The 25,370-nt window shown below is 35.1% G+C and overlaps 1 protein-coding gene across 18 annotated transcripts in view; it reads right to left on the bottom strand.

Annotated features, from left to right (window-relative positions):
- The window catches only part of C2CD5 (C2 calcium dependent domain containing 5), a 110,291-nt gene that overhangs the window by 82,247 nt on the left and 2,674 nt on the right, over nucleotides 1-25,370 (bottom strand). For 10 of the 18 annotated variants that reach the window (XM_072653522.1, XM_072653504.1, XM_072653506.1 and 7 more), the window contains exons 2-6: nucleotides 21,581-21,667; nucleotides 18,412-18,583; nucleotides 12,330-12,425; nucleotides 10,967-11,122; nucleotides 5,355-5,553 (exon numbers count right to left, since the gene is read on the bottom strand). In XM_072653522.1, the coding sequence (XP_072509623.1) occupies nucleotides 5,355-5,553; nucleotides 10,967-11,122; nucleotides 12,330-12,425; nucleotides 18,412-18,583; nucleotides 21,581-21,667 (710 nt within the window). Of the gene's footprint in view, nucleotides 1-600; nucleotides 726-5,354; nucleotides 5,554-10,966; nucleotides 11,123-12,329; nucleotides 12,426-18,411; nucleotides 18,584-21,580; nucleotides 21,668-25,370 lie in introns of all 18 variants that reach the window. The other 8 variants (XM_072653518.1, XM_072653519.1, XM_072653520.1 and 5 more) reach the window with 1 other exon arrangement.

Here is a 25,370-nt window from a genome sequence, read left to right as displayed (position 1 = left end):
TTTGCACACATATATATCTTCCCAAAAAAAAAAAATGTTTCCTTATCCTATAGCATCAAGGGTGCCACAGCTAAAAACAAAGCAATGAAGAAAATGGATATAACTACACTGAAACATTTCTGTTTCGTGCAGAATCACTGCTTACCTGTTCTCCAACAAGATCTCTTCCATAGAATTACACAAGTCATACTTAAAAGGTTTTATAAAAGAGGAAAAATAAGATGACTTAGGTAATCTGAACAAAACTTAATTTTCTGTGCAATCATAATTCTGGTTTCCAAGTAAAATCAGAAAGAAAATGCAAAAGCTACACATTGGAGTATTCCATTACAAATTTATGAGAGAACAATTTGAAAACAAGTGTATGGGTCTATGGAAGAGACTCTGGAAGTGAAAAGGACACTTCCTCTTCCAAACATCTACAGCCTTTGTTTTAGCAGCTGAATACAGTCGTTCTTCACCAACAGCAGGACTTCCAGTGAGAAAAGGAAGGACAAAAGATTTATGGTACCTGCCTACACTGCCTGCCTGCCTGCCCTTTGCGACCACTCTGCCTGTGGCCTTTCTCTCCCCAGCTCCTGAGTCTGAGCAGTCTCGTACCAGTGTAGATGAGAGTGGGAACAGACACAGAGAAGTTCTGAGTAAGTCGTGAGCCAGTAGCAGTGTGAATTGGGCTGTTGTGAGTCGAGCGGCATCCATGGCTTGGAGGGTGAACCAGCGGAGACCTGAGAGAATTTGCAGTCAAGGTGGAAGAAAAGAAAACAATATATACAACAGATTGCAAAGTTATGTTAAAATGATTGCAGGGTGCTTTAGTTAGAGGAGAACAAATATTTTTAAGCAGCTCCTAAGAGTTATAAATCCCTAACATGCAAAAGACCAGATGAAACCCCAAAGGCGAGAAAAAAGAACAGATACACATTAGCTAAAGATATAATATAATCAAAATTTTTAAAGGAAAAGGTAATAAACTTTGAACTTTGATTAGAGAATTAAGTAGAAAGGACACTATATTTTCTTATTTAATTGAATTTAAGATTTTGGCTCTCAGGTTGCTTTAAAAATAAAAAGTTTCTCTTTACTGTCATCATCAGTGACCTCATAGTACAGACTTTATGGGAGGAAAACACCCATAAAACTGAAAAGTTAAATACAAAGAGCTAAATCATATAAATCATATTACATCTTTGAAGTTAGTAATCCTAAATAATGTGTCACTTATACAGTCAAAATTCTTTAAGAGAATTTTACATATCATGTTTGACTAAAACAACAATTTCCAAAGAACTTTTCCTGTATAGGGGGAGGGGTTTCAAAGAATATGAAGAAAACTGCATAACAGTTTAAGGTAAAGAGAACTCTAATCAAGTGAAAACGTGTAAGGATGTATCTATTAGAATGAATATCTTAATGCATATTAATGTGTCATTTAAAACTGATAACATTCACAGAAAAAAGCAAAAAATACTGTTAAAATGCATCATCAATTAAGCCTATATATAGTCTTTTTTAAGAATTAATTTCCTTTGGGCTACTCCTTGTATAGAATATATTTTTCAAAGGACAATTTAAATTCAATTTTGTAAGATAGTACTGTTAACATCCTAAATGAGGAAATACAGTATACATGTAGAAAAATGTATTTATATAATAAAAACTTTTACCAGTAAAAAAAATTATATATATTCAAATTACAAAATTTTTACTTTAAAAAGACTTAAATGTCCTGGGTGAAAAACAGATCTATAGGCCATAAATAAGAAATTTGTGAATGATGATGCTTAAGCAATTTATTTCATGTACTTTTTTCACTGATGCACACTAAAAAAAAAAAAAAAAAAAAGCCCTTGTGAATAAACATTGAAAAATATATCCTGTCTTCTTCCAGAAAAGTCTAGGCAACCCAACTTCCATTGAACTTTTTTTATGGTCCTTTACCACATATGAACTGTCATTGTATGTTAAGTATTATCATAGAATAGTAGTTTTCAAAGAGCAAGCTCCTAGCATTGATAACTATGATGGTCTTCAATATAGTTTGCAGGCTAACATTCCTGTTCTTACAACATGTGGGTACTCACATTCTTATTGCTGGTATGCTTTAACCTACTTATACTAGGTATGGAACAAAATTACATAGTACTTATTTGGCATTCCGCCAACAGAAGCCTCCAAAATAATTTCTAGTGGGGTCTCACTTTAACAAACAGACGAGGTCAGTGGTCTCTGAGTTATTTTACTCAAGTTAAAATGGAACAAAACTACCGCCATAAACAAAAGACATCTTACAATGAAAAATTCTACCCCCCAAAAATGAAAATGTACAACATCCATTTATTGATATACATATATATGTACTATAGTTACATACTGATAAAAACAGTTAAAAATTTAACTTTCTTGACTGCAGACAGATAAGTCTCATTAAAGAGCATTTTATGCAATATAATTTTCCTTTAAGGGCACAGAAAAAGGATTCCACTGCCCTAGGCCCACTTATTCTTCCCTCTATAAATTCTCTCTTGGTGACCTCACCAGTTCTTTTAGTTATCTATCATTTAGTGGTAGATGAATCACTTTCTAAATCCAGGTCTCTTCTCCGAATTTCAATTTCACATCACCAAATGCCTGTGGGATATCTCAAATGCAACATGTTCAACAGAGAATTAGTTATTTTCTCCAAAATCCAGCCCTTTTCCAAATCTGCCCATTTCTGCTAGGACTACAGAGATACAGTCTCCGAGGTTGTAAACCTTGGCATTATCCTCACTTTCTTACACTCCACCATTTCATTTATCCAATCAATTGCCAGATCTTGCCATTTTAACTCTACCTCTCTCACATCTCGCCTTAGATCAGGCCCTTATTCACCTATCCCCTAGACTACTCATCAGCCTCCTAACTGGTGTTACTGCTTCAAGCCTCCTTCTACTACTTCAGTCCCTCCTCTAGGGTTGCCCAAATGATTTTCCTTAAGCTCAGATCTGACCACGTCACTACCACACTCAAACTGCACTAGCTTCCTAAAGTCTCTAGAATCAAATATAAAGTCCTTCTCAACTTTGCCCTAATCTATCTTTCCTCCCTAACTGTAAGTCCCTCTCCCTCCAGCACTCAGTGTTTGAGCTAAACTGGCCTCCTCTCTTTTCCTCACCCATGACACTCTATCTCTAGTCTCTGGGTCTGATTATCTTCCATGCTGGAATGTACTCCAGCGTCTCTGCCCTTCCTGTATGACCCAACTTAAGCATTGGCATCAGAGTACAGCCTTTCCTGACCTCTTGCCGCCATAGCTATTGCAAACTACCTTGAATGTCACTAATTTGCATTTATCTCTATTTACTTTCTCCATAGTAACTCTATATCCACCTACAGAGGTCCTGTTTTCCTTTATGAAACGTAATCGTAGAGGGGAAAGACCACTTCCACAGATTGCATTTCTACCCCCAGGGTTAGCATGGCTCCTAATGCAGAGCAGGCATCTATAAACGTGTGCTGACTAAGGCTTTTACTTTGTTCAAACTATTTTTTTTTTACTTTGTTCAAACCAAAAAGTGAAACAATCTTCTGAGGCAGAAGTGCAATAAATTCAAATGAAATTAACATTTAATACAAATTCTAAATAAATCATATTTTAAAGCCCTGGATTTTATAAAAACATAAAAGTATTTCATTTCTTAATTGCATAACCAAATACATTGGAGCATAAAGCATCCCTGGGTACATATTATGGGATCATCATTCAAATGACACCACCTTGTAATGAAGACCTTTTGTTAGTACATATGAGAGGTCTAAACCCCTCAAATGGAACTAAGATGAAGTCATATTTTGCCAAGTTTTCCTTGATAACCAATAACCTTATTATGTTAAGATACTAGAGCAGTTATGGCTGGATAAATCATGGCATGGAATTTTATATAGGCTTCTAAATTATTTCTAAATTGTTAAGCTATCAGGAACACAAAGTAGGCAGTTTAAAACATCAGAGATGATCTGAAAGGTTACATGTAATTTAACAGAGGTTTTTCAGAAAATGTTCTCAATTGCAAATGTTTTAACCCCTTCACAACACAAGTGTTTCCCATTTTATTAGAATTCACTATAAGTAGAATCAGAAAACTGGGGAATAAATTCAGACTACAGTCCTACAAGATTCAAATTAATAAGATTCAAGAAAATATGCAAAATTTGTTCCCTCATTACCTACATAATACTGAAGCAAACAAAATGTAAAGAGGTAGCTATCACCTATCTTTCCACATGAAACTGTAATCCACATGAAACAAGACTAAGGGGAGCTATAAGCATTATAGGCACAAAAGCCAGACCCTAATGCAATGGGTTCATTGCAAATAAATGAACAAGAAGGAAACATGGTATTTCTTTTAGGATCCTTCTGTGACAAGGAAAAAACTATCTGGTCCTCCAGCACCGTTTGCTATTGCAGCCTAGCCGTCCTCATAAAGGACAGCAAAAAGAGCAAGAACCTGGGAGTAAGAAAGACCTAATTTAAGTAATAGCTTTATCATTTCCTGGATATAAAACCTTAGGTAAGTCACTTCATCTTCAGCTTCCTTAGTTACAAAATGGGGAGTTGAAACTGCACTCTATGATCACTAAGGATTTCTTTCAGTTATAAGTCCTATAATGTTAATCTCAAGAGATGGGAAAACTAGGTCCCTCTACCCTCATTTTGACCCTCACTCGAATTTTAAAATAATTCAGTAGATCCTTTAAAAGTAGTAGTCAAAAGAAAAATGGAAAAAATCATTTTTCCATTAATCTGGCTGAAATACATCCAAATGTTGAGTTTTACCCACCCTCTTTAGATAGAACCACCAAAAGGGTTGAGGAAATATCGGATGAAGTCTATTTAATGGCTTCTGATGGCTTCTTAACTACCCTCTTCAAGGTGTGATGCAGAAGAATCTCTCCAGCACATGGATCAACCTAGCCTGCTACCTCTATATTATCATAAAGAGTACACAGATCAGCAACCAGTAAAGTGTCTTTAAGATTTCTCAGAAAATATGCAAAACACAACCCACAAATATTCTTCTAGGACAAAGATACTTAGTCCAAAATTAAGTCTGAAGAGGAGAATGTTATATAATACATACATCAGCACAAATTTTATTTTCTAACCCAAATAACTAATTTCTGATTAAATCACAAACAAGTTTTAAACTTCTGAATAGGTCACATTTTGACAGTGAACTTTGACAGGAAATCACTATGTTAATAAAAAATGCTGGCTCACCCTATTGGCCATGTTTAAAATAAAGTGAATATGTACAGGAAAAAGATGAACAGCTTTTTCCATTAAAAGTTATGCACTTACTCATACTTACTCTTTCATTTCTTTGGATGGGGAATTACATGCAGGAAGGAATGCTGCCGTGCTACTTAATTTATCCAGTGTACAGGCTGTTCCTATGGCTCGTACCACTAATCCTGATTCTCCTTCGAGATCAAAACACTGTAAATACCCAACAACTGCATTTCCTCTCATTTCAAGTACTTTCAAACCAATCTTCCTTTGTAGTTCACCTACAATTTAGAAGGAAAAAAAATCCAAACTCTTTTAGGAAATCAATTACTGTGTCATGAAACTAAATAGTTAATACATTACTGAAAATCAAAGAATCAAAAATTTAGAGTTGGAAAGAACCTTAAATATCAATTAGTCCAAACTCCTCATTCTATTGATGGGAAAACAGACCCAGAAGAGTCACAAAAGGTCACATTTAGTAAATGACAGCATGGACACTAGATGCTACTATTTCTCAATGAAATTATAATTTTCATTTAAATATCTTAATTTTATTATAAACATATTCTTTCCTGTTTATTTTTAAGATGAAATCTTAGGCTTCAACATACATGTTAATGGCCCCTAAAATACTGTCTTCCAAGTTCATCAATTTCCCTCAGTACCATTACTGCCATCTTCACTCTACTTCATCCACATGGAAACTTGTTCTTCAGGTCCACTGCTGGGACTAACATAGCTTTTCAGAAGAATTAGATAAACCATTCAATGCTAAAAGCAGTAGGCTATTTGGTTTAAGTGGCATCAATCTGAGGGGCATTTAAATGAAGGGCATATTGCATAAGGCACCTACGTGGCACAATGGATAGCACTGGGCCCAGAGTCAAGAAGACCTAAGTTCAAATCTAGCCTCAGTCAGTTATTAGCTGAGTGATCCTGAGGAAAAAAACTTAACCTTTCTGTGACTCAGTTTCCTCATCTGGAAAATAATAATAGCACCTACCTCTCAAGCTTGTTATGAGGATCAAAAGAGATAATAATTGTACAGCACTTACCACAATGCTTGGCACACAGTAAGCACTATGTAAATATTAGCTATTATTAGCATTATATGGATAAATTGAGACTTCCAAAGAAAAACCAGGGACAAGGAGTGGTAAGAAGGAAGGGCATAGGGCAGTATGGAGTGACCCTTAAGCATGAGCAGCAGCTGATATTTCTGAAACTAGGACTTCCACACTAAAGCCAGGACTAACTCTGATTCTGGATGTGGAAGAGCACAGAAAAATTCTAAACAGGGACACAGTCATCCTAGGACATAATGTTCAGGCCACAAAAAGTGAAGGAAAGTTATCATGATGGTTTTTCAAGACAATGTGCCAGGCTCGTGGTTACATCAAGATTTGAATGGACCTCCCTGGAGTTCACTTCCTCACTCAATGCATCAGAGCAGGTGAGATAGTTTTGAGTGGCTGGGTCCCACTCGGGGATTGATTATTTCTCCCTGCTGATATCAGGAAGACACCAATCCAAAGGAAATTGGAAGTTTCTGACTTAGTTCATTTTAGGAGTTTTAGCTACGGAGTGTTATGGGATGAGGGCTTGAGATAACAGAGGCAGGATAAAGGGAAGTTTTTCAAGGATGAAGGAAACCTAACATGTTTGTAGGCAGTATAGAAAAATCCAGCTCAGCTGGGGCTTCCACTAATCTAATCATGTATTCTCATGCACATTTGCTAGATTATTATCTTGCTCCATCCACTAAGTGGGGTGAGTATCCTGCCAGGCTCCAACTTAGACCTATTTTTCTTCTCTCTCTACATTTTCTCTAGATAATCATGACTGCCTTGAGTTCAGTTACCATTTCTATGCCTATGAATCACAAATCTAAATATTCAGCTCAAACCTCTCTCTCAACTCCAGTTTTACACTGCTAACTGATTGCTGGGCTTCCCTACTAAGATGTCCCATAGGTAACTATCTAAAAACCGAACACATTATGCTTTCCCCAAAAACCATCCCTCTTCCACACTTCCCAATTTGTTAAGGGCATGCAGATTTGTCTAGTTACCAAAGTTAGTCATCCTAGTTTCCTTTCCATCCCTCACTTTCTATAAACATCTAGTCAGTTACCAAGTTACTGTTACTTTTACACCCACAACTATTTATTCACTACACTGTGCTATGAAGATGATAAATGCTCTAAACTGCTGTTTATTGAATTTATTTGGCAGTGACAGTGACCTCCAGGCTTAATAGTTACAGCTGCTCTTGGGCCCAGGAGATGATACTTTTGGAACTAAGAATGAATTGCTTGGGATTTTTTATACTCCATATGGGAGGCCATGTAAACTGTGTTCACTGGGATTCTTTGGTATAAGCAATTTGGGGAGGAAGATTATTTGAAAGAACAATGCTAGATCCTTCCTCTAGAAAAGTATGATAAATATATCCTCAGATGATTTGAAAGAAAAGGATGATGATTTAAGTTCACAATAAAAAAGAAAATTTCAAAAAGTTCATGAGTCTTTTCATGACTTAAAATAAATCAATTATGCTTTTGTGATGTTTATAACTTTTACGTTCCTTTTTTTTAAGTATTCATGATATAGTAGTATGAGGATTCTCAGTAATCCACAAATTTCTAGCCATTCTTATTACCTCTTCCTGACTCTTATTTTCTGAAGTATTCATCAACATTTTCTCCCACTTCTACCTTTTCACTAAAGTCACCAAGTGTCAGCATGTATAATGATTTAATCTGGAAGGAACTTAGCAAATTTTTCACAGAATTTATCTCCCTCTTCATTCTCTGCAAATGAAATTATCACAAAGGCTTCAATTATTTCATGGTACACTTTTTGTAAATACATACTATGAAGACTGCAATACAAGATCATCAAAAGTCTCATGATGTAATATTCCTTGTTGCTTTTGGGCTTAAAATAAAGCCAACTCCCTAAAGTCTTTTCTTTGACTCTCCAAGGAGTACACGTGATCCATCCCTCAATTTAACAGCAATTTCCTTCTTTCTTCTGTTTTCATTTGTAGCAAAAATATCAAGAGTGATATGATTCAGCTCCTCTTGAAGCATGTTAATTTGCTGTTCACTGGTTCAAGATTTCACATTTATAGCACCAACAATCAAAGTTTATAGATTGTCTAAAAATTGTGATTCTGAGCATCCATTCCCTTTTCAACCATTCTGCCATCCCGGGAGAACTACAAGGGGGCAACAGAGAACAAAGGGATATTTTTTTCAGTTTTTGCATGGGTTGCCACAGACAAAGAATCCATCAGCAAGTGGCCAGGCTTATTTGTTATGAGTTTCTCTATATTTAGCTAAGCTAGTCCTTGGAAAGTAGACTTAATTTGTCGCCAAGACCATCCTAAAACAGATATGATCATTTCAGTCCCTCACTAAAGTCTTCAGACAATGGCTCATTATTGTTTCCAAGACAAAAAGCAAACTTCTGACGCGCAGAAAGGTTAGGTTTGTAAAGAGATCCAGAAATGCCAATGATGTAAAAACAAAGAACATCAATAAAACTTTTAATTAATAGGACAGAATCCTGTAGCATATCTTGAATTTCCCTTATACTAACACTGATCCATTAATTAATACTCTTTAGGCACTATTGTTCAAGAAGTTCATAATTCACCTAAATATATGATCATCTAACCCACATTTCTTCATCTTCTGAGATCTCAAACTGGAGAGAATTCAAAGGATCATCTAATCTAGGATTCTGACCTTATTTGGGCATGCATGCAGGCAAATTATCACTATGTCCACTTTGCAGATGCAGCACAGAAAGGTTAGTTAATAAACGACAAAGGGCTTACTAAAACCCAGGTCCCTTGCTTCCTAATACAGTGATCCCTTTACTACATTACTTAGACTTCTGCATATTCACAACAATCTACCAGAAAGTAAATAAGGTTAGCTTAGCTCCATTTGTTTTAAATAAATGTAACATAGTTTGTAGTGATAGGAAAATAAGATAAAAACCCTCCTTGTTTCCCTTACACTCTTAAAAAGCATTTATTAAGCACTTTCTTTGTTGCAAAGCCCTGCATTAAATGCTAGGGATACAAAGAAAAAAGGTAGGCACTGTTCTCAAGAAGTTCAGATTCTAAAGGAGAAGATAACATATATAGGAGGTTTCTGCAGCAAATGAGATGGAAAGGCCCAATGTGCCATGGGCAAAGCAGATGATAATATATTTTCCTAACGTCAGACAATATCCATCTCAGATGTTGAGGTATGTGCTGGTGCCAAGGACTTGGATGGAGATAACTTTCTTTTCTGGGTTTTCAACAAGTACCCCCATCGGTGGGGGCTAACGCCTCTGAAGAAGCAGCTGACAAACCACATCTCCACAGTAATTGCTACTCTGGATGACTGATGGTTGTGAGGGATGGTGGGGGGCTGAAAGCAGAGTCAGTGTCTCTGGAACCCCAGTATTCTTTGTGCTCTTACGTTGACCTATTCATTGGTGGCAGCTGGTGGTGGTGGGGATAGCAAGCTCCTTCTCCACATGGGTTGCTCCTCTCAATTATTTCTTCAAGGGACAGGCTGAAAACAGGATTGCTATTATGGAGGGACTGTTAGTCCTCATTCTCTTGGGCCCAGGGTTCTGGACTGTCTCCACCAGAGGAAGTGATCAAATTGGTTGGACACACTGGGTAAATGCTGATTTCTATCTCTCTCAGGGGCCCTTGTTATTTCAACTAGGTTGGCCTTACTATCCTATCAATGGCAGGTAGTGTTGTTGGTGATGGCTGGGATGGGAGGCCCCTTCTCCACAAAAGGGTTTTTGTCCCTGGAAATGATTAAGAAACAACAGAGTGTAGTGAAAAAAGTACCAGACTTAAGAGTCTGAAGACTAGAGTTCTGGCTTCAACATTTACTAGTTTATGTGATCATCAGCAAATCATTTTTTAACCTGGGCCTCAAATTTCTCAACTTTAAAACAGAGATAATAATGTTTATAATACCTACTTGCACAAGCTGCCTCAAGGGTCATGAGAAAAGTAACTTGTAAACCAGAAAAAAAAAAAAAATATATATATATATATATATATATATATGTATATATACATTTGCTACTAGCTTTAGCTTTCCCTCCTCTTTTTTATTTATATGCCCATGTCCCTTTTTTTTGACATGTCACACAAAAACTATGTAAAAATTTTTTAAGTAATAATGATAAAAAAAGAATAATTTAAGACTATCCCAATGTCCATCATGAACTGTCTTCTTTTAAAAATAGCTAATATTAACATGTTTTAAGGTTGGAAAAGCATTTTAAATGAATTATCTCATTTGATGTTCACAACTGTACTTTGAGACAGGCACAATAACTTCTCTCCTCAATCTAATCTCACAGGCTCTAGTGATGGAAAGGCTTTATCACCTATGGCAGTCCTGTCTTGTTATGAATGAGGCCCAGAAACACTAAATGACTTGCTAAGGTCCCATGGGTAGTAAAGAATACAGTCAAGATTTGAACCCAATTCCCAAGTGAAAAGCCAGTGCTTTTTCACTAACTACACTGTCTTCAACTCGTATGGTTATGCAGATAATTCCCAAAACTATATCTCCAGTACTGATCTTTCTGCCAAGCTCTAGATTCAACTCTTTATAAGACATTTTTATCTGTATCTCTAATTCACAAGCAACCATACCTGACATTAACGAAATAAGTCTCTGTCTGGCTTCATTTGATGCCCTTGGTGTGCGAATTCGGTCAATCCACTGATACTCTGGATCTTCGTTCACTACCAATTCTTCTACAAATCCATGAATTATTATAGCTCGATAACACTTTGGAATAGATGTTGCTATTAAAAATAAAGAACTATTTTATCTTTATATTTATTAATTTATAACAAGCATTACTATTAGATTAAATACAAGATACTCTGCTGCTCTTCGAACTAAAGAATATCACTTTAATTGTGGTTTTGTAATGAAGTAATTACCACCATAGTATTTTACGCAAAGGATATGATATAACCAGTCACAGAAACACTATTTTCTTTTAGGAGGCTTTTGCTTCTCATTTGTCTTTTGTCCTGCCCTGTGATTTCATTTTTATGGAGGATTCAGTGTGGAAACTTCCTCACCCAATTTAGATCAACATCACCTGTCTTTAAATTAGCTCCTAGGAGGGTTTCCTGTGGCATGATGATCTTATGTGACCTACCCTACCCATTATTAGACAGCCAGTACATGTCAGAGACAGAGACTTGAACCTGGGTCTTCCTGATTCCAAGGTAGACTTTCTATCCGCTATTCCATGCTGCCTCACTCTTTTTTACAATTACGTTAAAGAAATGCTCACCTAAAGTCTACTTTTGTGGTTCAGTAAGTCTCTGTCTGACATACAGATAATATTAAACAATATAATATGAAATTCAAATGAAATTCAGAATATAAATCAGATAGCTAAAAAGTAGAAAAGAAAAGTAAAAAGTAATCACTAACTAAAAATAGAATATTCATTTTAAATTTTTTTTAAAGTCATTCCAGACATGACTATAACAGTTTTTAAAAATCATGCCACTTGCCATTCCATCTCTGAAAGTACGACGTAGATCTCAATGTCTACTGACAATAGTGAATTCCTGCAACCATTAGCAAACAAAAATTATGACCAAATGGTATCAAAAGCCCAAATGAGAAGACTGATTTTATACATGGGATACAAAAGGATATGCCTTTAGCCATAGAAAAGACTGTACCACATTGAGAACAGGATAGAACTGGTATACAAGTAAATGACATAGTTCGCTGTGCCTCATACAACAGCAAAATACTACTGAATGTTTTCAGGCCCAAACACATAAATTTAAGAAAATTAGTAACTGTCGAGTCAGAAGCTTCTAACCCCAGAAAAATGTTCTATATAGAGATTAATAATTTCTTGACAAGAACACATTTTCCATTTAGATATTAAAAGACAAAAATGTTTGTTTTTCCACATTTGTAGACATCTATTTTTCCATATTAAGAACAAGCTACTTCCAATTAAAATTATTTACTTACTGCAAAAGAATTTTACTCCACAAGATGACTGCCTAAAGCGGTTTAAATCATTGAAGAGGTCTACTTTTACTACTACATTGATCTCCCCACGGATACCTGTGAAATAAAAAGGAAAAAGCAACAATTCATTCTAGAAAAAATAATCCTTTACTTATAACTATCAAGTAAATTAAAGACTCTTTATAAAATTACATATCATAATGGCGGCTTAGCAAAACTGAAAGAGTACTAGACTTTGAGTCAAAACCTGAACTGAAATCCACCCTTAATACTTACTATCTGTGACTATGGGCAAAACATTTAACTTCTCTGAACTTTAAACAATTCTCTAAGACGAGTTTTCATACCCATGAAACTAAAACTAAATCACTGGCACGCTGATATATTACATTAGAAAAGCAACATTAATACTTCTTCCCCAAAATATTCCTTTATCTTTCCCCTCTACAACCTTTAAAATAACCATGGTTTGGGGCCCTTGTTACATTTAGTTTTTCTGACCACAGAGCCATTTCAACCATTTACTTAACCACTACTCTAGAATCCCTTACCTATTTTACCTCCCACCACTCTTAGCAATTCTAAGAGTCCAAACTCTCTGGTCCTCATCCCAGTGCTCCATGCACTGCTAAAGAAAGCCTAAGGATGACTTCATTTACAAACTCACACTTGGTCTGGAATGCTGCCTAATAATTTTCTCTCATCAACTCCCTATCACATTTCCCCACACCGCCTATCAATATTTTCCTCAAGCCTTCAGAATTCAACCCCACTATCTCAGAAAACTTCTGTGATTTCACAAAGACCAGAAACAAACAACCTGAACTCTAACTTCAGCTGTCTTTCTGTACAACAAAACTTGTTTTCACTTGTTTTCTCCTTCTTCCCTCCAGTTTCAGAAGATGAAGAACTTTTCAGTCTTATTTAATACTACACACCTCCACTTATTCTACCCATGAGCCAAACAAGTATTTTTCATCCTAGTACATGCCAATGAAATATAATGTATGTAAAGTGCTTGTAAACTTTGGTACTATGTGTCCCCTATAACTAATGATATTACTGTTATCACTGTTATCTCATTATTCTCATCCTTTCTGATCAGTAAAAAGGCCCAAGGACAAGTCACTAGTTTGCTATTTTTTTTTTTTTTTTACAATTTATGTTCTACATATGGTTACACAAATGGGCAAAATGACTAGTTTAAGTAAATGAACACAAGTATGAGGGTGTAAGGCATTTTGTGTAGACTCTTTGAAATCATTTTGGGGACAACTCCATTAGTAGAAAAGAGACAAGAAAAAACAGGTAATCTCATCCTGTTCCCACATGGTTTTAATTTATACACTCTGAAAGCTCTTCATTCCATGCAGTATGGTGATTCTGAATATTCAGCAAGGCAACATCTATTAAAATCTATCTTTAATTTTTATGGACCAATGTTATGTCTGGATAATTTTGTTAATATGTGATAGTCAGTTCTATCTATAATGATGCTTTGTTTCTAGTACAGTTTTATTTGCTGAATTCTCAAAGATTGAGAGGTATAGGAAGGATACATCTGTAATACATGGATTTGCCTTCTATACTTTATAAATGACAGCAAATATTTCCAGCATATCATTCTAGCCATCTGATCATGTCTTTCAAGATAACCGGTAAGTGGCAAATTTTTACAACCTGCGGAGATATGGCTCTACCACTATGCTGTAGAAATTGCACTGATTAATAAGGCTCCCTTAAGGACAAATGTGCTACTGTTTCTGGTGGCAATAACCTGATTCTGAAACATCAGCTTTAATAAACCCCTCCATTTCTATAAATAAACCTGCATGACTCTGATAGTTGTTCCATGCCACTTTGTTAACATAATGTTGATTAAGTTCATGTGGATGTTCTCCTTGATGTGTTTTTTTAAAATTCCACTCCTCAATCACAGCCATTTCAAATGCTCCCTCTGGAAATAAACTATCCTAAGATTATATCTCACAAATCTGGCAGTATTTACTTCAGCTTTAAGGTCTGTTTGTTTCAAAAATATTACATTATAATGTGCTCTGAAAACACCTATCAATCCTTTTACCCCATTTTGATAAGCAAGTGTTCATCTTTTATTAATTCTCTTGGCCTTATGATTTACTAACACTGCATAAGCTGCTTTTGTTTGGAAATCTTCTAAGTCTGTTGTTATCCATTTTACAATGCCAAAAGTAGGTATTATCACTGAATTCCATTTTGCATTTTGTTACTATTGCCTATAATTGGGCAATTATCTATAGAGTATAGCAGTTAGATACTGATGTAATCTCTCAATATATTTCTGCCTAGCTTTACTATTTTTCTGAAGTTATTTCTACCATGGTGACATATGAAGCTTTTCTTAATGAGTATTCCTAGATATTTCCATCATTCCTCCTATGGTGCCTGCTGTGGCAGTAGCTGCAGCAAATACTGTGATCCCCAAAAGGTTTTATAGTCTATCACGTAACCATCACAGACATTCATTTCCCTATAGTTATTTCCATCTTATAGATTAAGAAAGCAAAAGATTAAGTAATTTGGTAAGTGGCAGAACCCTAATTCAAACGTGGGTTTCTGGGGCCCTGCCTCAAACTTCTCAAAGCCACCTTCTCATCACAAGATAGTTTGTTATTTCAAAAGATCCTTTACCAGCAGTTTGAGTACTTCTTTCAACACAGATCACAAAATCTTCACCTCAGTAGCCTCAACTTTCACACTTCAATGGATAGTAACTCAGAGATTACTAAGCACCCCCCCCCCCCCCCCAAAAATATTCAGGTCAATTTTTTGGTGAAAAACATCTCCCAATTAGCTTAGACAGTCCTGTTAACAAACGTACAATGCCACATGGTAACCCCATCAAAGCCCTTGAAAGCTCGGCACGTCTGAAGAGAGCTCGTGTTCTTAAAAAGCAGTGTGGTGCCTTGGAAGGAGCCTGATTCTGAAATCAGAGAACAGTTTCAAGCCCTAACTCTGATGTTTGTGACCTGTGTGACCTAGAACAAATCACTTAACGTCTCTGGTCATCACTTTATAAAATGAAGGAAAAAGACCACATGAGAAACCCCAGCTCTAAATCTAGATGAGTTTAGGGGCTTTACAAACATGGCCTTCAAGAACCCAGGGTCACCTCTTTACTACAAGGAGGTATCCAAGTAAAACTTAGATCAAGGCTTAAAAGATATCTAAACTGTGCATTACGTTCCTTTATGTAGAACCCTTAAGTTTTAGCATTACCTAAGCAATATAGTTTTCAAATACTAGGATGTTTATTTAAACAAACTCCAAAAAAAGTCTTACAAATGGAATAAAGGTTGCTTAATGTTATAATAAATTGTGATTCTATTTTACTGTGCCTCACACAATACTTGGTGGCTACTAAGTACATCACACTACAATGAAAAAAATACTGGACGAGAACTCAAATCCCACCTTCACCACTTATGAGCCAAATGGATTGTCATTTGATTTCTCTAGAACTAATTTTTCTCATCCATAAAATAAATATAATACTTACCTATTTTACAAAACTGTTACATAAACTAAATGAGATAAAGTATGCATAAGTGTTTAAAATAACACAGAAATGTAGAAGTATAACATATTATCATTACATTATGGCATGTCCCAAACAACAAGGTTCATCAAATACCAAGGTGTTAAAAGAATTATTTAATTTCCTCACTCCCACTTGTATTCACTCTTCTTTAAAGGAATTTCAAACATAACTATGTCCAATTGTTAAACTATTTAATTTCTGTATTTGAAAATATCTTTTGATCTTTTTTCCATATAAGATCTTAGTAGATGAGCAAAAATTTTTGTAAGAGAAGTAAATTATTCTAACCATTAGTCCAACAATGGTTATCAGAAAAAAAAGATCATAATACCTATTTACCTAATGTAGTTATCCTTTCCACATGGCAAGGGTTAGGGGCAAGGCATCCCTATGATCTGGAAAATTCATGTATAATTTTTTGCCCTCCATTCCAGAAAAGAAATCTGACTTATTATGGTACTAGATGATAAAATATGTTGATATTATATAATACTGTACATATATTTTATGCATTTCTGAGTTTCTAAACTTTTTCTATGTCATCTGCTGGCCTTTGTGTGTAGTGTGCAGCTTCCACAAAACTCCCACAAAATTCCCATTTAATTTTTTATGCCGACCCATAATATATCAAAACCACAATGGGGAAAGTAATGATGTGGAAGAGATAACTGTAAATTTATTTAAGAAATGGAAGACTGGGTAATGCCCAAAGAAAGGATCATTAGCAAATTCAGTAATCTGTAGTCACATCTATAGTGTTATCAACAGTAATCATGTCATTGTTTCAAATAAGAACTCCTTAGATTATAAAAATCTTATCCACCTGCCACATAATTAACATGTTTTAATACCCTCATATGAATCCGCATCTGCATTTATTGAATATTTTCATATGACAATAGCAATCAAATCATAGGCTATCTCTTTAAAAAAAGAACAGAACTAAAAACAGGAACCCTGATTAATGAAACTTTACTTTTCTTCCTTATTACTGTTCTCTTTGGTCATAACTTACACATCAATAATTCAGTGATGAATTGAGAAATACCACAAAAAGTTTTTTATAACATGAACTGACAAATAATAAATAACTATTTTATGGCCATGATAGAATCCTTCTAAATTTTCCCTTTTCATTTGAAGAATTATTAAAAAATGTTTCTTTTCCTATGTTAACTATAAAAACTTTCAATTATAGAATAAAATGATGAAGACTTTCAAATTATAAGTTAAATCACACAAGAGTTAAAATACTAAAAATTAAAATTAAGTTATTATGTTTCACAGAGACCTTCAGTCCCCCTACTCTCCCTTCCCTCTCAGTCCTTGGCTTCACTTTTCTCCTTTTGCAACCTGAACCTATAATCTTATTCAGCAAAGCACCATCCTTTACTCTTTAATCCTCTGCCCACTTCTCTTCCAGGCAAGCTCTGATAATCCTAAACTCAAATCCCACTTTTAACATGTAAATTACACAACCAGGTAGATGGGATTATCTATTCTCAATTGGGTCCTCATGACTACATGGCATTCCTTGATTCATCTCAAGCTGATTCACTTTCAGACTCCCCAAAGTGGCTGCTCCAAACCCTGCAAACCCTGTAAATAGCAATATTTTCCCTTTAATTTCTCTGTATTGACCTTTACCTGCTACCTACAAATATACTTAGGTCTCCCATGTTCTGAAAAAAACAAAACAAAAAGCAAATTTCACTTAACCATATCACACCCTTTTTCATTAAGCTATCCCCCTGTGTCTTTGTTGCCTTTCCACTACTAAACTCAGAAACCATTCTATATAGACTTCTGGAAGCCAAGATGGCAGAGAAAGCAGTAAACTACCATAACTCTACCATATTCACCTCCAAACAACCATTAAAATCACACCCCAAAACAAATCCTGACACAGCAGAACAGCAAAAAGATGAGATAAAACAATCTTTTAGCCCAAGAAACTTGGAAGATCAGCAAGAAAAGTCTCACTCAGGTAAAAGGGGAGTGCATTCCATTGCCAAGAAAACCCTAAATAGAGTCACAAAGAGTCTGACACAACTGAAAACAATTCAACAATAATCTACTTAAATATTCCTAAAACTCCCCTTTTGTAGATCGTTCTTCTGATACCTTTTACTCCCTATCTTGTATTATATTTATCTGTATTCCTTTCAATGACACTCCCCCTAACCTATGAGCTCCAACTAGTTTACAAGTTCTCTGAAGGCAATGACTCACATCTGAGACACTTCAAAGTGTCCCAGCATTAGCACAGTGCCTTGATCATAGTAGGTACTTAATAAATGTCTGTTAAGTTAAATTAATTATAAAAAATTCACTTTCTTGCCAGAACATAAAGAATGACCAGGAATCACATTTTAAATTGTTACATGTCTGCTAAAGGTATGTTTTTAAATAAACAAACAGATATTTTCAATAAAATAACCCAGTGATGTAGAAATCTTAAAAAAAAATAATCAATTTTTTTCTTAAAATATTAACCCTTACCATGTATGGTGTCATAAATTGGAAACCATCCTGAGATTACTGTAGCAGCCTCACTATACAGCAAAGGATCGATATCAATATACACTTTCCCAATGGCATCATTTGCACTATAAGTGTCATGGTCAAGTACTGTAATCTGCAGAGGTTCATCTTGTAAATCTTCATCATCCACCTAGAATTATATTACAATATTAAGTATCAAAAGTCTTCAATTCTAAAAAATAAAGTATATAACAAGAGGACATAACATTTCTCATAATGTAAAGAAGAGAAATTTTCTACCAAATTTCTAATAAAACAAATGGGATGTGATCACTATAAAATATGGACAATGCATAAAATATTTTTCTTTATACATTCTTGTATTGGTATCCATACACAGTATTCTATAAAGTATGCCTGGCTAATGTTGCAGTAAACACTATATAAGTTAGCTAAAGAGAGCACAAAGATTTATTTACAATTATCCAAAAGCAGAAAATTAAAAGGCAAATTTAGTTCATATATCAAAATCCACAATACCTAAATTCCTTAAAAAGAGAATTTTAAATATCTAAATTGAAAAAGGTCTTTGTAGTCTATAATAACCAAGAAGCATTACTGCAGAGGTGTGGAAGCTAGGAAAATATATTTAGCGTAGAGGAAAGAGTATTGGTCTTAGGGGTCAAAAGAGATCACTGGTTTCAAATTCTTCCTCCAATAATTATAAGCATATATAAAATGGAGATAGTAGGACCTCCTAAGTCTGTGTGAGGAAAACGTGCAACAAAATAAAATAAAATACATGAAACACTTTTCCAACTTAAAACACTATGTAAATGCCAGCTATTATTATTATTTATCAGCTAGAGCAAAGCAAGAGCACTTCTTTCACAGAATATGAATTACAAGAGACCTCAGAAGAGGTAATTTCATCTACTCTCCTACTCAATGCAGAAATTTTTTCTACAACCCCTAACCTCTGCTTGGCTATTTCCAGTGAGAGAGAGTCCACTGTTTTGCAAGGCAACCTGTTTCTTTTCCAGACAACCCTTAAGTGTTGGTTCTTGAGGAAAAGTATAAGGGGTAGAGAAGATGGCTTCATATCCTTAAGGTCAGGAAAATGCAGGTTCACATTCCACCTCTGATCCATCCTCACTTCGTGACCCAGAGCAAGCCACTAAATAGCAGAGTGCCCCAGGCAACTCTAAGACCATAACTTTCAGAGCTGGTGCTGATCTATAATGATAGAAGCTATTTATTTCCTCATCAGGAGTTCCCCTTCTAAATAATCACAAGTCTAGTAGGAAAAGTCCTCTCTCAGTGATCCCAAAGTGTCCTCCCTGTTACTTCCACTTATTTGTATTAATTCTGCTTTCTGGAACATCATCATCAAGAACTACTAGTCGTAACTTCCATTTATATAGCGCTTTCCAGTTTACAAGTATTTCCTCCCCAAAATTCTGTAAGTTGGAAGTACAAGTATTATTCTCCCCATTTTACAGATGAGGAAACTCAGACTCAGTTAATAAGCCACATGGTAAGTATCAGACTCAGAATTCAAACCCAGCTCTTTCAACTCCAAGTCCCATGTCCTTTCCCCTATACAACAGTGCTAGCCAGTTTCATTCTTCCTTCACATTGGAAATCCTTCAACTGTTTCAAATATTAAGTCTTTCATTACCCAAAGATAAATATCAACAGTTCTTTCAACCATTCACTATTCTGGTCACTTCTCTCTCAAGTAACTGTAACTTATCAGTGTCCCACTGTGGCATCTTCTAAATGTAATATTCCAAGTAAAACACAACACTCTCTACAATGTGCGTACATTACATTAGGTTTTTAGCAACCTTTTTAGATTACTGGTTCACAATGAGTGCAGTCAAATAAAATCATCAGAGCATTTTTCAAGTGAACTATTGACAAACCAGGTATTTCCCATTTTATCTGTATGAAACTGTTTTTTAACCTCAACAAAGAACTTTTACATTTATCTCTATTATATTTCATCATCTTTATTTCAATATTCCTGGTCTTCTTCGGCAACGAAGGATGAACACACACTTCAATATTCCAAGTACTAAGATCATTTTTAATTATGAAATTTTATTTTTATTAGCTATCATTCCCAGCTTTTTGTCACTTGAAAACTGATAAGCATACCCTCTATGTTTTTATACAACTGAGGGATTAAAACACTGAATATGAAAGGGTCAGAAATAAATACTCTTTCTCATAGCCTTGACCCTTCCCTCCAGGCTGAGAGCAATAGATAATGAATGATTAAGTGACTTCCCTAAGGTCATACAGCTGCATATGTATTCAGAATTAATACCTTAACCGGGCTCTTCCTGAGCCAGTTTACCAGCCACTACATTACCTGCCTTTCATCTTGTCATCCAAGGGGAAATATGGATTGGATGACAGTATTGTTCGAAAGTAATAATAATAATAATAGCTAACATTAATAAAATACTTACTATTTGTCAGGCACTGTGCATGTGCAGCTAAAAGGTTATATACTTCAAGGTACAGCTCTTGACAAACAGATATGCTATAATAAGGACTGTGACTGATTTGAGACATGCTATTGCAAAAATGTACATTTGAGTGCAAACCTGGGCCAAAAGTATAGAGTCCGAACCAGAATGAAACGCAACTGGGAAATGTTTAACAAAATAAAAATATAATACAATACAGATAATGTTAATTTGTGGTTTTCTAAGTCAATGTATGGCCTACAGAGATCTGATTTTTTTTTACACCACTGCTTTAGAGTATTGGATGGATCAAAACTACATCTTACACAAGCAAATTCAAGTGATCACATCCTGTAAATTAATATTGTATCAATTACTGTTTGAAAATACAAGAAAAATAATCCAAAAATAAATTTGATAAATACCATCCTTCACAAGGTAAAGTATACCTCCTTTTAGCCAAATAAGAATGTAATGGAGATTAATTCTTTTCTACATTCTAATATTCAATAACATATCCAAAAATAAAAGGCTCAGAAATTTGGAGCAGGCATAGAATAATGTGTCTTTAAGGACTGTATTGACGATATTACCATATTTGTATCAACTATTCATGTTTTTCTGCAGGAAAAAAACCACATATTTATAAACTACTATTGTGTAATACACTAAACAAACATTATTTATAAGGATAATTAAAATCTTACCTCAAATTTAAACCATTCTGAGTTCCACTGAGGGTTAAGGGACTTATGATACACATCTGTTTTAAATGTTGTATTACCAAATTTCACCTAAAAGTAAGAAATTGTTGTATTATAATCACGCAGAATATGGATTAAATGTAAATTTTTAAAACAAAAAAAATTAACACTGCAATTAATCCATAAAGAAGCTTATCTCACACAATGAAGCACACAATTAGTACCATCTAAGGTGAGAAGATGTCAAATTAGAATAAAGATAAAGTTATGTTATGCAATCAAAGAAACAAAGTAGCTGCTGGTGCTGAAATATGAGAATAGGTAAAAGAACATATATGAATAAAAAACATTTCCTAAGGAAGTTTAAACAATGTAAATCATTTGTCACAATGAGCAAAAGTGCCTAGAAACCACCTCAGCCTCTGGAGATATGATCTTGCTAAGCAGAGAACTATGGTAGCCATGGGCAACACTAGTTTAAAACATAAATTCATTTGTAAAGTCTTACAAAAGAAGATGGTAGAAGATTATGAGTAGTATCACTTTATTAAACAACAGCATGAGGGAGAAAAAAGGTTCACAGAAAAACTTAAGAAAAAAACTGGAGAAAATCCTCCTGAATGTATTTAAGGATTAAAGCGCAACAAACCTCAAAAAATAGAAAAGATCTGTAATCAGCATTTTCCTCTATCAACAACAATGGGCTTGCTACATGTAGGCTCAACACCACGGTCTCAGATGTGCTGCTTGAGGAAGCAGAAATGACACTATGTAATTTTTTAAAATGCGATGAGCTGCTAGACTAGACTAAGTAAACAAAGAGGTGATCTATGCAGATGATAACGATTTTGAGGGCATTAAGGGATTGGTTCTCAAGTTCTCTGAAAGAAGGAAAGAAAATGGCTTGGAAAAAATCTCGGTTTTAGTAGTTAACATAAAAAATATGACCAACAGAATATTTAACTTATATGCATAATGTCCATGTATGCAAAATCTTCATGAAAATAATCTATACATATTCTAGATAATATGATAAAGGTATGAAAAGGAAAAAGGCAGGCCTTTACAAACCACATTCTAAAACAGAACATATTTTTACAGTCAAAACATTGATCAAAAGGAGTAAAGAATGCCAGTTTTTATTGACTATTAACAAAGCATTATGTCTCCTATGTAGATATCAATATTATATAATTTGCCCTGAAAAAATATAACAGGACAACCTTTGATGATATTCCATAAATAAAAAAATAAAAAGGCAAGGCATAAAACAGACAAATGCTCAACACAAGGTGATTTGGATGTCCTGAGTAGAATCCAAATAACAAAGAATTTCCCTGTAGATGGCAATATCCAACAGATACTCTTATTTGTAGATAAGTATGCTGACTGCATCAAGCTCTAGAAAACTGCCAAGTATCCTAGTGTGATCCACAATTAGATAATTTGGCCTAACCACCCAACATAGAAAATTCTAAGTGGTTTCAACTCATTGATTTTCAACAAGCATTATGTATGTGCAATATGCCAGGTACTGTTCTAGGTCCTGAGGAACAAAAAGGAAAAAAAGGTCCTAGCCCTCAAGAAGTGTACAGACTACCGAAAAATGCCTGTTGTTCAAACTATGATATAGAGTTGGATGAACATTCCACAGAGCTGGTCCATATACTGTATACAGACACTGAGGATAGACAATGAGCTGGGCATAGAAGAGGAGGGGAGCAGGCTAGACTGCCTTTGGGAAACTGTTTAGTGTTTTGAATGACTCCAACCTTCTCCTTGAAACACAGATTATTTCTGGAGAAGTATTTGGAACTATGCTGAAGGGTTATAAAACTGTGCATAGCCTTTGACCCAGCAAAAACACTACTAGGTCTGTATCCCAAATAGAATAAAGAAAAAGGAAAAGGACATAAGTGAACGAAAATATTTATAACAACTCTTTCTGTGCTGGCAAAAAATTGAAAACTGAGGGGAATGCCCATCAACTGGAGAATGGCTAAAAGTATACGATTTTGATGGAATACTATTGTGTCATAAAAAAATGACAAGAAGGATGGTTTCAGAAAAATCTGGAAAGACCTATATGAAAGGATACAGAATGAAGTGGGCAGAAGCAGAAGATCATTGTACACAATCATACACAGTGTATAAAGCAATATTGTGATGATGATCAACTGTGAAAGAATTGACTGCTCTGCTAAAGACTTAGCTAGTTAGCTATTCAATACGATCATCCAAGACAATACCAAAAGACTGTGAAAAATTATATCCACCTTCAGAGAGAGAACTGATCAATTCTGAGTGTAAAATGAAATATTTTTTCACTTTATTTTTCTTGGGTTGCTGTTGGGTTTTTTTTGCAAGATGACTAATATGCAAATGTTTTGTTAAGGGCATCACAATTCTACCACATTAGCAACTTAAGAGCTATCTTTATTCTTCTCTCCCTCACCCTCCAAATCAAATTCACTACCAAGTCTTGTAAATTTTATGTCTACAATATTTATCTTTACCTATCCCCTTCCCTCCATTCAAAGAGCAGTCACTTCAGGCCCTCATTACCTCTTGCCTTAAGTAGTGAAAAAGCTTCCTACTTTCATTCTCTCTGTGTTTAATTTCTTCCCTTTCCAAATCTTTCCAGACATATTTTCCAAATTGATATTCCTAAAAATAAGTCTGACCAGGTCACTCCTTTATGAAAAAAATCTTCAGTGACTGTTTCTAGTATAAAATACAAATTCCTCAGTCTAGCACTGAAAGCCTTTCCAAACCTTGTTCCTCCGTGCTTTTACAGTTTTATTTCACATTTAACTCCTTCACACAAAACTCCCTTCCAAACTGGCCTGCTTACTATTCGCTGTAGAAGGCATTACCTCTCCTACTTCCATGTCTTCACACAAGTAATCTCCCATCTAGATTGTAGATCCTCACTTCCACTTTGTAGAATTTCTGCCTTCTTTCAAAACAATTCAAGGATTATTTATTCCCTATAGCAGCTTTTCTTAACATTCATTCCTCTCTTTCCCATTCTAGTGTTGTCTCCCACTAGAAACGAATCTGCATCTATACCTAGAATATCTTCCAATAGCATGTCAACTCTGACAGAGCAGGGATGCTAAATCTTTTTTATTTTTTTTTCTTTGTATCCCCAGCACCTTGCATAGAGCCTAGCACATAGTAGGTGTTTAATAAATTCTTCTTCAATTGAACTGAAAATGTCCCAGACTCTTTAATATTAGATTCAGCAAATTGTTGCTTTCAGATTATTTGTTTTTAAAGACCAATGCTAGAAATCTGCCCATATATCCATGGATGGGGATGATTTGTGACATAAATAAAAATGCTACTTCCAAGAACTATGGAATATCTAGCAACTGTCCCAAAGCATCAATAGCCGAACTTGTGGATGTTATTTTCCATTTTTACTTGGTTTTTATCACACTCAGAATTAATTCCTTCAGGACCCTAGGCCTACATTAATTTGCGTAACTTTTACAGTAATTAGTAGTTTGGGGGGGAAATTGTGCAATTTTAAATGGATGGTAGCATTTAATTGGTTTCCTACCTTAAGGGAATAAATTCGCCCCCTAGAGATCTGCTCAAAAGATCTACCGTCATAAACAAGAGCAGAAAGCATTAGCTACGCTGGAAATGCCCATGCATCTGCATTCCGGAGAACTGTCACCACAAAGAAAATAATCCATTTCAACCCTTCTGGTTCTCTCGATTCAGCCCAGCTTCTCACTGCGAACAGCAGCAGTGACCACGAGGGGCTACAACCTTGACGTGC

The sequence above is a fragment of the Notamacropus eugenii genome, chromosome 3 (assembly GCF_028372415.1).
Source record: "Notamacropus eugenii isolate mMacEug1 chromosome 3, mMacEug1.pri_v2, whole genome shotgun sequence".
NCBI classification, from domain to species: Eukaryota; Metazoa; Chordata; class Mammalia; order Diprotodontia; family Macropodidae; genus Notamacropus; species Notamacropus eugenii.
This window is presented reverse-complemented; position numbering and strand designations above follow the sequence as displayed.